We start from the raw sequence: 12,966 nt of genomic DNA on the forward strand, positions 1-12,966 counted from the left end.
AGATTTTTATCTAGTTAAGATAATAGATAATTAACATATTCATCTAGACAAGTCTCAACACTGCTTGGTAGTTAGTAGTTACATATTATCCAGAAGTGCTGGTGTTTTTTAATCACCATAAAACGACATAATTAACAAATCAGTCCCATAGTTTCACAAAATGTTGGCCAGTTTGACCAAGCACCAACGTAGCTATTATAATTGTAACTCAAGACTTCAAGAGTCATGATATCGGCGTTTATGATACTACTAAGTACTTACTACTTAGTCAACTCTCTTTGATATTAAATTAATAACACATTGGCAATAATTGTATTGGCTATACGACAGTTAACTGAATAATTGTACCAACTAACAACGAAAGTATTGAAAATTAAATAACAATATTATTATCCATGGTTAAAAACTAATAGGCGGGTTTCAGACCTGTTTCTGATAAACGCCACGTCGGAAATCGAAATCAATATTTATAGAAAGAAAAAACCAAAAAAAGTATCAAATGTCTATAAATAGCCCAAAAAGAGTCATAATATTTTCAGAAAGAATGTTATCATGCATAATTATAGAAAATGATAAAACATTTTCGATGAAAATTTCAATTATCTATTTTGAATTACAGCAAAATAACAAACATCAATTGAAGAGAAGTAGTTAATTTACTGTTGAAGATCTAATGTTATAAGCAATTATTGACCTTCCGTTTTCCGGTAGCCTTGTAGGTAGAAAAACTTATACGGAATCTATAATATTTATTATCTATAGTATTCAATTTTCAAATCTTAGATATAAAGTTTAGTTGATGATCAATTTCCACCACAACCCTTTTTATTCTTAGGGCACCCTTGTCCTTGTGACGTGAATAAACGAGACAAGTCTAAAATATGTCCATATTTTGCTCCTGAAATGACAATAATCCTATAGTAAAATATTATTTTATTGATCAGTCATTGACATTTAAAAATGGTTCCCGCCACAACATTATCACTAGTCACCGCGGTATAACCTACAATAAAACTCTCATGTCGGCGGTTTGATAATAGAAAAACAAAGATTATAAATGATTTATTTTAATATATTGTTCCTTAATCCTTGTCGTTGGAAGATTTTCATACTATTCAGACACATTTCACATTAAATTTAGTGCATTATTATTTACTTACGTCTATTATAGTAATACATCCGATACTTTATAATATTCTACATTCGGTAATCGTTGCAAGGAATATCACTGTAATCGAAATTCCAAATCTCTTTCTAGTTTTGAACCGGTACGCAACCAGTAAGTAGCTGTAAGTCTGAAGTCATGAGCGCTACGTTATAATTCACAATCATTCCGTTTGCGTAATCGAAGTTTCCTATCCTCACAGATACTCGTCCTAGGTTTACCATTATTATTTTTTAGTAATTTTAGTCATGGAATCAATCTCCAAAAGCGTAAGTACTGACTTTAATTTTAATTTTTCTGAAGTGATATATCATTTGGATTATGTAAATCTTCTATACCTTATTTTATAATAAATTAATGTTCCAACACAGTTTTCTAATACACACTTGAATAACAAAAACTCAAATGAGCCAACTGCAGACACTCAAAGCAACACTTCTAGTGAAGAAGACAAAGAATTGCCAGCGTCTGAAAAATCATTATTGCAGAAAATTGTGCGTACGGGTCTCATAACATCCAAACATGACATTGAGGTGCAAAGACGGGACCCAAAATCACCATTATATTCAATCAAATCATTAGAGTTACTTAAACTGTAAGGTTTTCAAAATTTAACTATTATTTTATAAATAATGATTAGGTACATTAGAAATATTAACTATGTGCCATTGTTGACTTGTATTGTTTTCATTATTTTTAGTCATCCAAACTTGCTTAAAGGAGTTTATGAAATGGGTTATAATGCACCTTCAAAGATACAAGAAACAGCACTACCTTTACTCTTAGCGAATCCGTGAGTTTATATCTTATCAATATTGTACACAACCCTAACTATAAAACTCAAATAATCAAATCATTGTGAAACTACTAAATTGTTTTTGTTTGTATCAATATTTTAAATTATATATAAATGTAACAAATATGGCATGGTTAACTTTATTTTGAAGAAAAGAGTCACCCATCGATTGCACAATTACTTAATTATTGTAATTTTTATACTATACTCCAGCTGCCAAGAGTATGCTACTCCTTCGCTCATCCAAATGAATGAGCTCCGCAGTTTAGTACTCAAATTTCTCCCACTCTATAACCTACTCACCAAGGTAAATTCTCCCACTCATGGCTTCGATGGTGGTGGCCAGCGTTTTGGAAGGTTTAATGGAAAAAATGATTAAAAATGGACGTGTTCTGGTCATCAGCCATTAGCATTCTCTCGGCGGCTGGAGTATATTATTTAGTATTTTTAACTATTAACTGATAAAAAATTTTAGTTTTTGTTATGAACAGTGATTAAACTACTTAATTTATTTCACATTATAGTCCTCAAAATTTGATTGCTCAGTCACAGTCAGGTACCGGAAAAACAGCAGCATTTGTTTTGGCTATGTTAAGTAGAGTTAATCCGGAATTTCAGTATCCACAGGTAATAAGATTAAAATATCCTACAAATAGTGTATTTAGTTATTTAATTATTTCTAAATTGCTGTGTAGGTAGTTTGTTTGTCCCCCACGTATGAATTAGCCATTCAAACAGGGGAAGTTGCTGCAAAAATGTCTACCTACTGTCCAAACATTAGGCTAAGGTATGCTGTTCGTGGTGAAGATGGTTTGTATTTTTGAATATAATTTCTTAATTGTTAAGACAGTACTACATATATTATTAATTTTTAGTTGAAAGAGGTTCCAAAATAGAGGAACAAGTTATTGTGGGCACACCTGGAAAAGTTTTGGATTGGGCAACTAAGTACAAATTTTTTGACCCAAAACATATTAAAGTATTTGTGTTAGACGAAGCTGATATTATGGTTGATACCCAAGGTCATCAAGATCAAAGTTTCCGCATTAGAAAGTAAAATTTCTTCTAACCAACATTTTTATTTAAATTTAAAAATTTTAATTTCATATAAAGGTTACTACCAGAAACATGTCAAATGATGTTTTTTTCGGCCACATATACAGAAGATGTTATGCGATTTGCCAATGCTATTGCACCTATGTCTGTCATCATACGATTAAAACGTGAAGAAGAAACATTAGATAATATCAGACAATACTATGTTAACTGCAACAACAAAGAAGATAAATACAATGCATTAGTTAATATTTATGGAGGAGTGACTATTGGACAAGCTATGATCTTTTGTCAGGTAATTAAAACAAAGTATTAATATAAGATGATAACCAGTGGTATACCCAGGGCTAACCGGCTGAAGTCCACCAGCTCCCATGCCTGTATTATTTTTACTTCTTTTAAAAATATTTATAAAGTTGCAACCTTTGTCAACTAGTAGGTAAGGCCATAAATTCAAGTAAATATGCAAAATCGTTATGTAAAAACATTGTATTTGCATACCAATTTTCCTAAGATTATCAGACATTTTTTGGTAAAAGTATGTTGTATGAACTATTTGTATGATCGACCTAGTATTAAATTTTCAAAACAGCTGTACAAATTTATGGTTACAAATTAATTATGGTTTTGTTAAAATTTGTACTTAAAACGTGTATAAAAAACATTGTAGTGCTTATGTATCATAAATTTGTTTAAATAGGTATAGTAAAAACCTATGAGGAATCTTGTGCAACACAGTCTGGTCTCATATCAGACCTTGTTTATTTAAGCCGAGTGGCTATCAATATTTATAACAAAGTCTATCCAGTTAAGGAGTAGTTAATTAGCTATTCTCACTACACGAGTCTGGTTGTTGGATCGATACAAATAAAGATTTTTAAGTTTTATTTGACTGGTCCTACGAACTTATGACCTGCTTTCATAAACTTACATAATCCTTGAGTATGGTTCCGTCCTCTGGGACCCGTCCACCACTTCAGTACGTAGCATGATAGAAAGGGTTCAAAGAAAATTCCTCCGTCAAGCTGCTTACAAACTAAAGATAGTCTGTCCACCTCACGATTATACGCCAATCTTTTTCTAAGAAAGCCTCACCGATTGTCGTCATTCAGCTAACCTGACATTTCTATCCAATCTTCTTTCATATAAAATTGATAGTCCTGAATTACTATACCATGTCTCATTTAATGTCCCCTCTCGCTGTACACAATCATCTGTTCCATTTCATATACCTTTCTCTTCCTCAAACTACTATCTTAACTCACCGATCATCCGCCTTATGCGCATTGCCAACACTGACCCTTCATTCTTTCTCTGATATTGAGCCACGTTTCCATAAACTATTAAAACTATTATTATCATACTATTATATTCATGTATTAAAGGGTTCGTCTCGTATTGTAAAATAAAATAAAATAAATAAATAAATAATTGAACACGAATACACGATATAGCACCATGTTAAAGGTTTATTTATTATACAGTACTCTATCACCTGAGTAACTCTATTTTTTAAGGGTAGTATATTGAAGATCACAGGAGTAGTTGAGTATGAGTTTATACAAATTAAATTATTATGATTTATCTATAACGTATCTATTATACATTTACACTTATAGTTAATCAAAATATCAATGTTGCTTAAAGATTTAGAGGTAACCGTGGTCTCTACTTCATGATTTAAACTCGAGTACTCGACTGATTGACTACCAATGATTAATATTATTTTACTTTATGTTCCTGTATTCTGTTTACCTAACTAAATTTGTAGTATGCGACAAGTCTACTGACTTGACATCTTTGAGTTGTTATACTACAAATTGTTTAGCTTTTTAACCGAATAAGTAATTATTATTATCATTATTAAAAAAAAAACTAAAATTTATCAAATACAATTGAAGCAAAGACAGTCTAACCAAGGTTACCAAATAAATTTCACAAATTTTCATTTATTTTTGTTTTCCCATTGCTTTTAGAAAATACTGAGAATTTTCAGTTTTGTTCTCCCAAAAGGTACCAACTAGATTTAATTTGCTTCCATCAAAGTTTATGGTCAAAGAATTTTTTTTACTAGAAAAGTTGAAGTTATACAAACATCCTTAAATACCTCACCAATTAAATAAATTATCATACTGAATCAAAAAAAAAGTAATACATTTTCAATCCCCCCCCCCCCCCATTGTAAAATCCTTCATACACCACAATTATTTACTGTTGTGCATAGGTGTATACATAGGACTATATTGTATCTTGTGCATTTATTTATCGTAACTATTGATTAAATACAAATATTGTATTTAATCAATGTCGTAACGGAATATTGAATAATTTTAAGTTTTAAAATTTTTATAATATACACTCTAAAATGTATTTGAATGAATTATCAATCATCAAATATTTTGTTTTGCATTTTTTTTACTAGGTTTTTCATTTTTTGAAAAGATTTCATTCATTCATTTTAAATCTACTTAGTCAGTACTTTTCTAATAGAACTTAACCGTAGGACATTGGAACAGAATAGATATGACACATTAATATGTCACTTATAGAGTTAAGTTTCTTTTATTTAATATTTTTATTTTTAATATAGACATGTGGTAATAGACATTTGACTGCAGGTCTATCTAAATATGACATAATGTCATATTATATCATTTCCATATCAAAACGCATCTTACATATTATGTAAGATGATTTTTACTTTATACTGACAGTAAATATGGTAACATAATTGTTACCACCACAAGGTTGTAAATAATGTATAATGCTAAACAAATTTTGAAATTTTGATATTTAATAAAATATGTTAATTGTTCAATGTCTCCCACCAAAGGATGTTTAATATTTATTTATTATCTAAATTATGGAGGATTCTATAAAGTCACTAAGAATATTTTTCAAAATTTTTACTGTCCAACATACAATTAATATTATCCAATAAATTATAATAAATCAATATTGATAAAAATGAAATGCTTTTTATTTATAAAATTACAAAGATATATATATATTTGTATAAACTAATATGGTATATGCTTACGATGTTGGTAAAAATTAAATTATACCAAGAATTAAGTAAAAGAGTAAGGATATATAACTATATAATTTTAATTTTAATGGCTTTATTAGTAGTCATAAGACTTAACTAATTATACTTAACAATCACATAATTTCAATAATAATAGACTGATTAATACCTTTTAATATTTCATCAAGAGCTATTTGTTTTTTATCAAGTATAATTGTTTTAAGTGATTTACATTTTGTTAACTCTTTGCATGAAATTTCTTGAATTTGATTTTCTCTTAGATCCAAAGCTTCTAGATTATTTAGAGCAGGAAAATTATTCAAATTCACCAGCTTACAATTTTTCAGTGACAGTTTTTTACACATAATTAAATGTTTTAAATGATTTAAATTGCTGTGGGATAAATCATTATCACTCAAATCAATATTTTTGTTAAATAGAAACATGTGCATATGATAAAATGCTGTTAATCCATATCCATTCAAATTAACATCATCCATATTATTGTTATTATTGTTAGCAATCCAATGTTCAATTTGGTAACGGCTTTCGAGGTCATTATAATAATTTTTTCTTTTAATATCTAATTCTTTTAGTAATTTGATGTTTTTAAGACAATTTTCAAAATAATATGTTGGTTTTAATGTGTAAAGAAGTAACACATAAGTGAGTAGAGCCCACTTGCTTTCTGGTTCCATTTCTAACAGTTGACGTAAACTATCCAGTTGTCCATTTAAAACAAGTTGAAGCTGTTCACTAATGTTAAGATTAAATATATCTTGTTGAACATTATCTATTGATACATTATCTATTACTTGGTTTACTTCATCAATAATTTTTATGTTTGTATTGTCAACATTGTCTACTTTTTTACACCAAATTTTTGAATCAAATTGTTCCCAATTTGTTTCTCCTGATCCAATAATTTTGTAATTATTTGGTAAATTTCTATTTAGTATGATGTACATTTTATTTTTTATTTGAGAAACTTTGTAAATAAACTTAGACGGTTCTAGTTTTCCTATAAGCCATCGCTGATATATCCAAGCACTTTGATCTGAAGGATCAGTAAATGCTGCACTTTCCACCAATGATAATTCTGAAATTTTTGTGGATTCTTCATCTTTTCCTGCAGCACAGAAAAGTTTTGATCGATAATGCCATGCAGAATAATTTGAAAAATTTGACTCAATCATTTCCATAGTAAATTTCAATTCATTTTCATTTGGTTCTTGACACTTAGATGCTACAATTTGTCGATAATCCCAGCAATGAAAATTTCTTTCATCTATTTTCAAATACTTTGTACACAATTGCAATTCTTTATTCCAATCTGGATTAGGATCTACATTATCTAGTAACCAATTTCGATGATACCACGCTGAATAAGATTTTGGATTTACTTGTAAACATTTTTCAGTTAAATAAAGTTCATCATTAATTATTTCTTCAGATGGTTTCAAATGTAATAATATTTCTTTTCTATAATTCCATATAGTAACAATATCAGGGTTAGATCGTAATAATCCTTCAGATGATTTCAATGCTAAGACGTCATATTCATTGCGTGATCGACGCTCAAATACATCATTGATAGTATTTCGATACAATTGAAGTTTTTTTTCCTTTTCTCGATCTGCAGCTGCTCTTTGTGCTTCAGTTGTCCGTACTTTTAGTCTGTTATGCATATTTTATGAAATTACCCTAAAAATTAAAATATTAAAATCATTATATGTACATAGTAGTATGTTGTTCTCATACTATAATAATACCTAAGGACAAATAATTATATTTTTTTAAATTTACTTCATTACAATTTTAAAGTGTTTGATGTGATAATTATTAAAATATTAACTTAAGTTGCATAACATTATAAATTGGTACATAAATTAATTTACAATAGGCAACATCTAATGAAGTATGTACCCCTACATGTAATTTTTTATTATAACATTTAGACAATCAACAAATCTCACCTGAGAAAAATATCCACCAAAATATGTTTAGTCTAAACGAATTTTTCGATACAAAAGTACATAACAATTTTACCAACAACATTAAAATTCGTATTCATAATCATAATAATATTGTAATTTATTACTTAATGATAAGAAAAATATAAATTTCAGTGTTGCCAAAAGTTACATACTACAAAAATTATATTATTGTACATCACATTTTTCTAGAACGTTTCTTTTCTTTAAAAATGGACATCACATGTCCTGTAAGTTGTAGGTAAAAAAATGACAATTTTAGTTGTATGTCTACTTCTTGAGTTCAAATTGTATTTTATTATTTTTTTTTTTTGTCTTTCAATTGTATATGTTTCAAATTAACGTGAATGATAAATGAGTAAAATGTATATTTATCATTTGAATTCTGATTACATAATATAATAAATTTGTTAAGACGAATAAAAAATTCTAAAAATGTGTAATTTGATCTATTAATATACTATATACCAGGAAGATTAGTGATAAGCTGATAAAACTCTTATAGACTTCTGTTACAAAAGTGGTCCAACAAAAAACGAACAGTTATTCTTCCACCAGGATCACATTGTTCAATAGTAGGGATACGTTTTACCATAAACAATAAAATAAATTACAATATAATTTACTTTCTATTTAGTTTTCCAAATCAAATATTATTTATTATTTGTTACAAAAACCAAAAAGGTCGTAAATAGCTTGATATTAACCAAGCTATATTTGGTGATAACAAAAAATTATCTAAATATAGGTTCATTGATATTAAATTTGCCAGAGTTCTTGAAAATAACTTGTACAAGAATAATATAAATATATAATCATTTCATGTATTAGATTATTAATATTATATAAAATTATATTTTTAGTAATAAATATTTTAGGTAGCCTGACAAATAATTATTTGTCATTTTTTTTTGTCTTATATGTTATTTAAATATTTAATAACATTTTGTATTTATTTTAGACAAAAAAAATGGCTCTATGGTTAGTTACTCAAATGGAAGAACAAGGACATGCTGTAGCTTTATTATCTGGTGAACTTACAGTCCAACAAAGAATATCTGTTTTGGACCGTTTCCGTGAAGGAAAAGAAAAAGTTTTGGTTACTACAAACGTATTGTCTAGAGGTAATAATCATTATTATTTTGTTACTTATTTATTTTAAACCCTAATTTTATTATTTTAGGTATTGATATTGAGCAAGTCACGATTGTTATTAATTTTGATTTGCCCTTGACAGTCACTCGTGAACCTGATTATGATACATATTTACATAGAATAGGACGTACTGGTCGTTTTGGTAAAAAGGGTATTGCTATCAACCTTGTTAGTGGTAGTTCGGATCATCTTATATTGAAACAAATTGAAGAACATTTTTGTAAACCTATTGAATGTTTGAATACTGACAATGCAGATGACATGGAAAAATTGGGAGCCGAGGATTGATTTGTAATAATTACCTGTAATATTTTTTCTTTGATGTCTTAAAGTTGTAATATAAATTATGAATCATTAAAACCTATACTAAGAAAATGATTTTAATTTGATAAATATTTGTTTTTTACCTTAAGTAAAATTCTAATTCAAAATCTTTTTTGAACAAAAGTTGTTTTTATACTTACTTATAAATAAAAATAAAAATAATTTTATCATTATAAGTAAAAATTTTTACATTAAATACATTAGTATTTTTATTTTTAAGTTTAAGGGACTTATATAGGCTTTAACTTTATTTTTACAATTTGTAAACATTATTTTGGTAAAATAAATAAATGCTGATTCTTTTAATTTGAATGAACAAGTATGAAGTAATAGAATATTTAATTTAATTAGTTAAATATTAACATTATTTCTAGATCATTTTTATGCCATTGCTTACTTAAATTTAGTTTATTTTATTTAATATTAGAAATAAGAGAAAACTAATTAATCATCATTCTTTAATAAAATTATGGGAAACCATAATAAGGTTAATAATAATAAACCAAATTATAAGGCATATGCCTTATAATTTTTACAAGAAAAATGCTTTTAATCTCTGCTGTATACTATGTACAATGTACATTACCACTCTTTCATTTGTTATATTTTATTGTGTTTTGTCCTGGTTGTATCTGGTTCAGTCATACAATCAATAAATGCAATTATATAAGATTTCATCTGTTGAGTTGATAAATGATTTTTAGTAAAAGAAAATGAATTCACTATTTTAATAACTACCTCATTGACTGATGGTCATAGACCCAATTTCAATATTTTACTTTGAGGGGGGGGGGCTTACGATAATTCTAAGTAATTTATTTACTTACTCCTTCAGTCCTTTCCAAATAAGAGATGCCCAAAAAAAACTCAACAGACAAAACTATGTTTTTAAAAGCTTTACAACTAATATGTTTGATGTGAGGTCAGGGATTAAGGTTAATACTAAGAACAAATCGTAGATCTGTAACACAGTTACAGGGGAGCCTGCAGACAGGGGCATTATTGCACCCACTGAGATTTTTCTAATGAAAAATGTGTGTCTAATAATTTAAATATGTGACTATCTATGTAGGTATGTATCACATAAATTTAATTTTGCACCCACTGAGCTGATTTTCTGCGGGCGCTCCTGCACAGTCATTAGAACACAAAAGAATAACTATAGAAGTTTTCAGCAAATGTGGCCCTCGAGAGTGTTGTAGTGCAGCTGGTGAAGCTATTTCAGAAAAATAGTGGTTCTCCACATTGGCTGGTAGAGAGCCAGTTATTAATGAGTAATTAATTTTAATTTACCACTTTTTTTGCCACATGTTTAGTAGCCAGTAAATAGTCCACGAAATTGTAATTATATTAAAAACTAAGAAGGGAGACTCTGTCCCCCTTCGACCTCCCACTTTAACCACTGATAGATTTGCCGTGTAAGATGGAGGGAGACTTTATACACTAAAATTCGGAGTGCATCGTATTCAGTCATTCTGATTTCAGATACACAATATTAATAATCACTGAGTTACTACATGCAGGTACACTTTCACTCCAGACAATATTACCTATACAATATTATTACTATAGAAGTTTTTATGTCAAATTACTATAGTTGATTAAGTGTTTTTTCTTTAAATAATATTATTATTTAACTTAAATTATATATTATATACTGTTTAAAATTAATTAAATCTATACTTCCTATCATCGTCCTGTGTACGTTATTGACTGAACGAGTGAACAGAGCACGCAAGACGCTACATACTTATAAATTGCGGACAGAAAGGTACCTACGAATTTTTAAATAATAAAACTAAAAACTATATCATCACAGTAAAGACAGTATTACAGTCTACCTGTTTACAGTAAGTAATATAATTTAATGACAAAAAATTTAAGTAGGTATTTGAAAATACGATTTTTACAAGTAGGTAAGCTGTAGTTAGGTTGGCATCTATAGCCTATAGGTATAATATTATAGGTACATATCGGTACTTATAAAATGCCAAAATCAGAATTTGAATAAATCTATAATTTTTGCATAGAATTTATGAGCTTGGTGGAACAATCAGATACATCACGCCTATACATTACATAAGTATAGTTTTCATTAGAATTGGAATACCTATGCAATAATCAGATAAATCCTTTACTGGCTTTACTTTAACAAAAAATACTATAGTAAAAAATATTATCTATACAGGCGCGTAGCTACGGGGGTGTTTTGTTCGTTGAAACACCTCTCGGCCGGATAATCCAAAATATATTAGATTTGCGAAGTAATAAATTAAAACATCACCCCTTAAAAAATCCTGGCTACACGCATGGATCTATAGAATGTGCTTTTATAAACATTGAGCTTAGATTTAGTAAAACTTAATTATTGTGGCCAAGAATAAATAATTAAAATTTGTTGGCTTTGAAATTGTTTTGTTTTGAGGCAAAAACTAGACAACGCTGTCTGTGTAAGCTCAATATTAGTACATTTCAAAAAAGCTTAGTTAGATATAACAACTCGAAGATTAGGTATACAATTATCAGGTATTGCGTGCGTATAGAATTAAAAAACATAAATAAATATTATTTTATGTTAAATCCAAAAAATACGATTTTTTTTAGCCCATGAACAATTTCAAAAAAAGGGGGTTATTTTATAGTGGCGCCAAGCTCTTCAAACTAGAGCGATTAAAATGCTGTAGTGAGCTTGAACATAGTCAGGTAGCCATGGTAGGTACGTAGGCATTAGCGTAGCTTGATACATTTTTATGGGGGATTATAATATAGCCTATACATTTTTGGGTATACCTTCAACATTTCCTCATCCCACTCCTTCAGTAATTTTATTATAATACTGACGTCTGACAAGTGTCATCAGGTGGTTGCCACTTAGCGACATAATATCCATACTATTGCATAATCTACAATGAAAAAGTCTTACAAGTTATAAGTAACAACTGTTTAAACAGTTACCTCAACAATATTCATTTTAGCTTTAGGGACAATCTTATTGCTTATAGTTACGAGAGCTAAATTAATAATATTGAAACAATTTCGTTGGAATAATATATGACAAGGTCGTAGAAATATAAACCAGAGAGGGAGGAGGGAAAAGTCAAAAGTGATGTAACACATGCTATTTTTTTTACAAGTGATACAACTACAATATTAACATTAACATTGAGAAAGTCATTACCCCAATGAGAACGTCCTTGAAAATTGGCATATGCGCTATGTTCGAAAAAGTTTCACCAGTTTATTTATTTTAAATTCATCATTGATACATTAATTATTTTTCTCACTATCACCTCTAAATAATTGTACTATATACAATATACATATATGTATAATACACAGGGTAATTCACAAACAAGCATGTTCATCCTGTTTTTTCAATAATGTACTTATTCGACATTTGATTTTTAGAATATATAATAGTTATATATAAAGACCCTGTTTTGAAATT

General features: G+C 28.5%; 2 protein-coding genes across 3 annotated transcripts; one reads left to right on the forward strand and one right to left on the reverse strand.

Annotated features, from left to right (window-relative positions):
* The first annotated feature begins 1,059 nt into the window (after positions 1-1,059).
* LOC111030477 (ATP-dependent RNA helicase DDX19A-like) lies at positions 1,060-9,499 on the forward strand. Of its 2 annotated transcripts, XM_022310001.1 has the most exons (10): positions 1,060-1,289; positions 1,368-1,434; positions 1,537-1,760; positions 1,866-1,958; positions 2,486-2,588; positions 2,657-2,771; positions 2,837-3,014; positions 3,075-3,312; positions 9,001-9,163; positions 9,223-9,499. In XM_022310001.1, the coding sequence occupies exons 2-10, from the start codon at positions 1,414-1,416 to the stop codon at positions 9,480-9,482; spliced, it is 1,395 nt and encodes a 464-aa protein (XP_022165693.1). In that variant the 5' UTR covers positions 1,060-1,289; positions 1,368-1,413; the 3' UTR covers positions 9,483-9,499. The 2 variants fall into 2 exon arrangements, with proteins under 2 accessions (XP_022165693.1, XP_022165687.1); XM_022309995.1 differs by having other exon boundaries at positions 1,060-1,434.
* LOC111030468 (geranylgeranyl transferase type-2 subunit alpha) lies at positions 5,976-8,143 on the reverse strand. Its single transcript, XM_022309984.1, has 2 exons — positions 8,022-8,143; positions 5,976-7,749 (listed from the first exon to the last, which is right to left on the reverse strand). The coding sequence occupies exon 2, from the start codon at positions 7,731-7,733 to the stop codon at positions 6,180-6,182; it is 1,554 nt and encodes a 517-aa protein (XP_022165676.1). The 5' UTR covers positions 7,734-7,749; positions 8,022-8,143; the 3' UTR covers positions 5,976-6,179.
* Positions 9,500-12,966: the final 3,467 nt, after the last annotated feature.

The sequence above is a fragment of the Myzus persicae genome, unplaced genomic scaffold (genome assembly GCF_001856785.1).
Source record: "Myzus persicae strain clone G006 unplaced genomic scaffold, MPER_G0061.0, whole genome shotgun sequence".
NCBI classification, from domain to species: Eukaryota; Metazoa; Arthropoda; class Insecta; order Hemiptera; family Aphididae; genus Myzus; species Myzus persicae.

What these genes read in the sequence shown, in the direction of transcription:
- LOC111030468 (XM_022309984.1), bottom strand. Translation starts at nt 7,733, where the DNA reads ATGCATAACAGACTAAAAGTACGGACAACTGAAGCACAAAGAGCAGCT.
- LOC111030477 (XM_022309995.1), top strand. Translation starts at nt 1,414, where the DNA reads ATGGAATCAATCTCCAAAAGC. An exon ending in CAAAGTTTCCGCATTAGAAA is followed by an intron (nt 3,015 to 3,074) that starts GTAAAATTTCTT and finishes TTTCATATAAAG; the next exon opens with GTTACTACCAGAAACATGTC. An exon ending in TACAAACGTATTGTCTAGAG is followed by an intron (nt 9,164 to 9,222) that starts GTAATAATCATT and finishes TTATTATTTTAG; the next exon opens with GTATTGATATTGAGCAAGTC.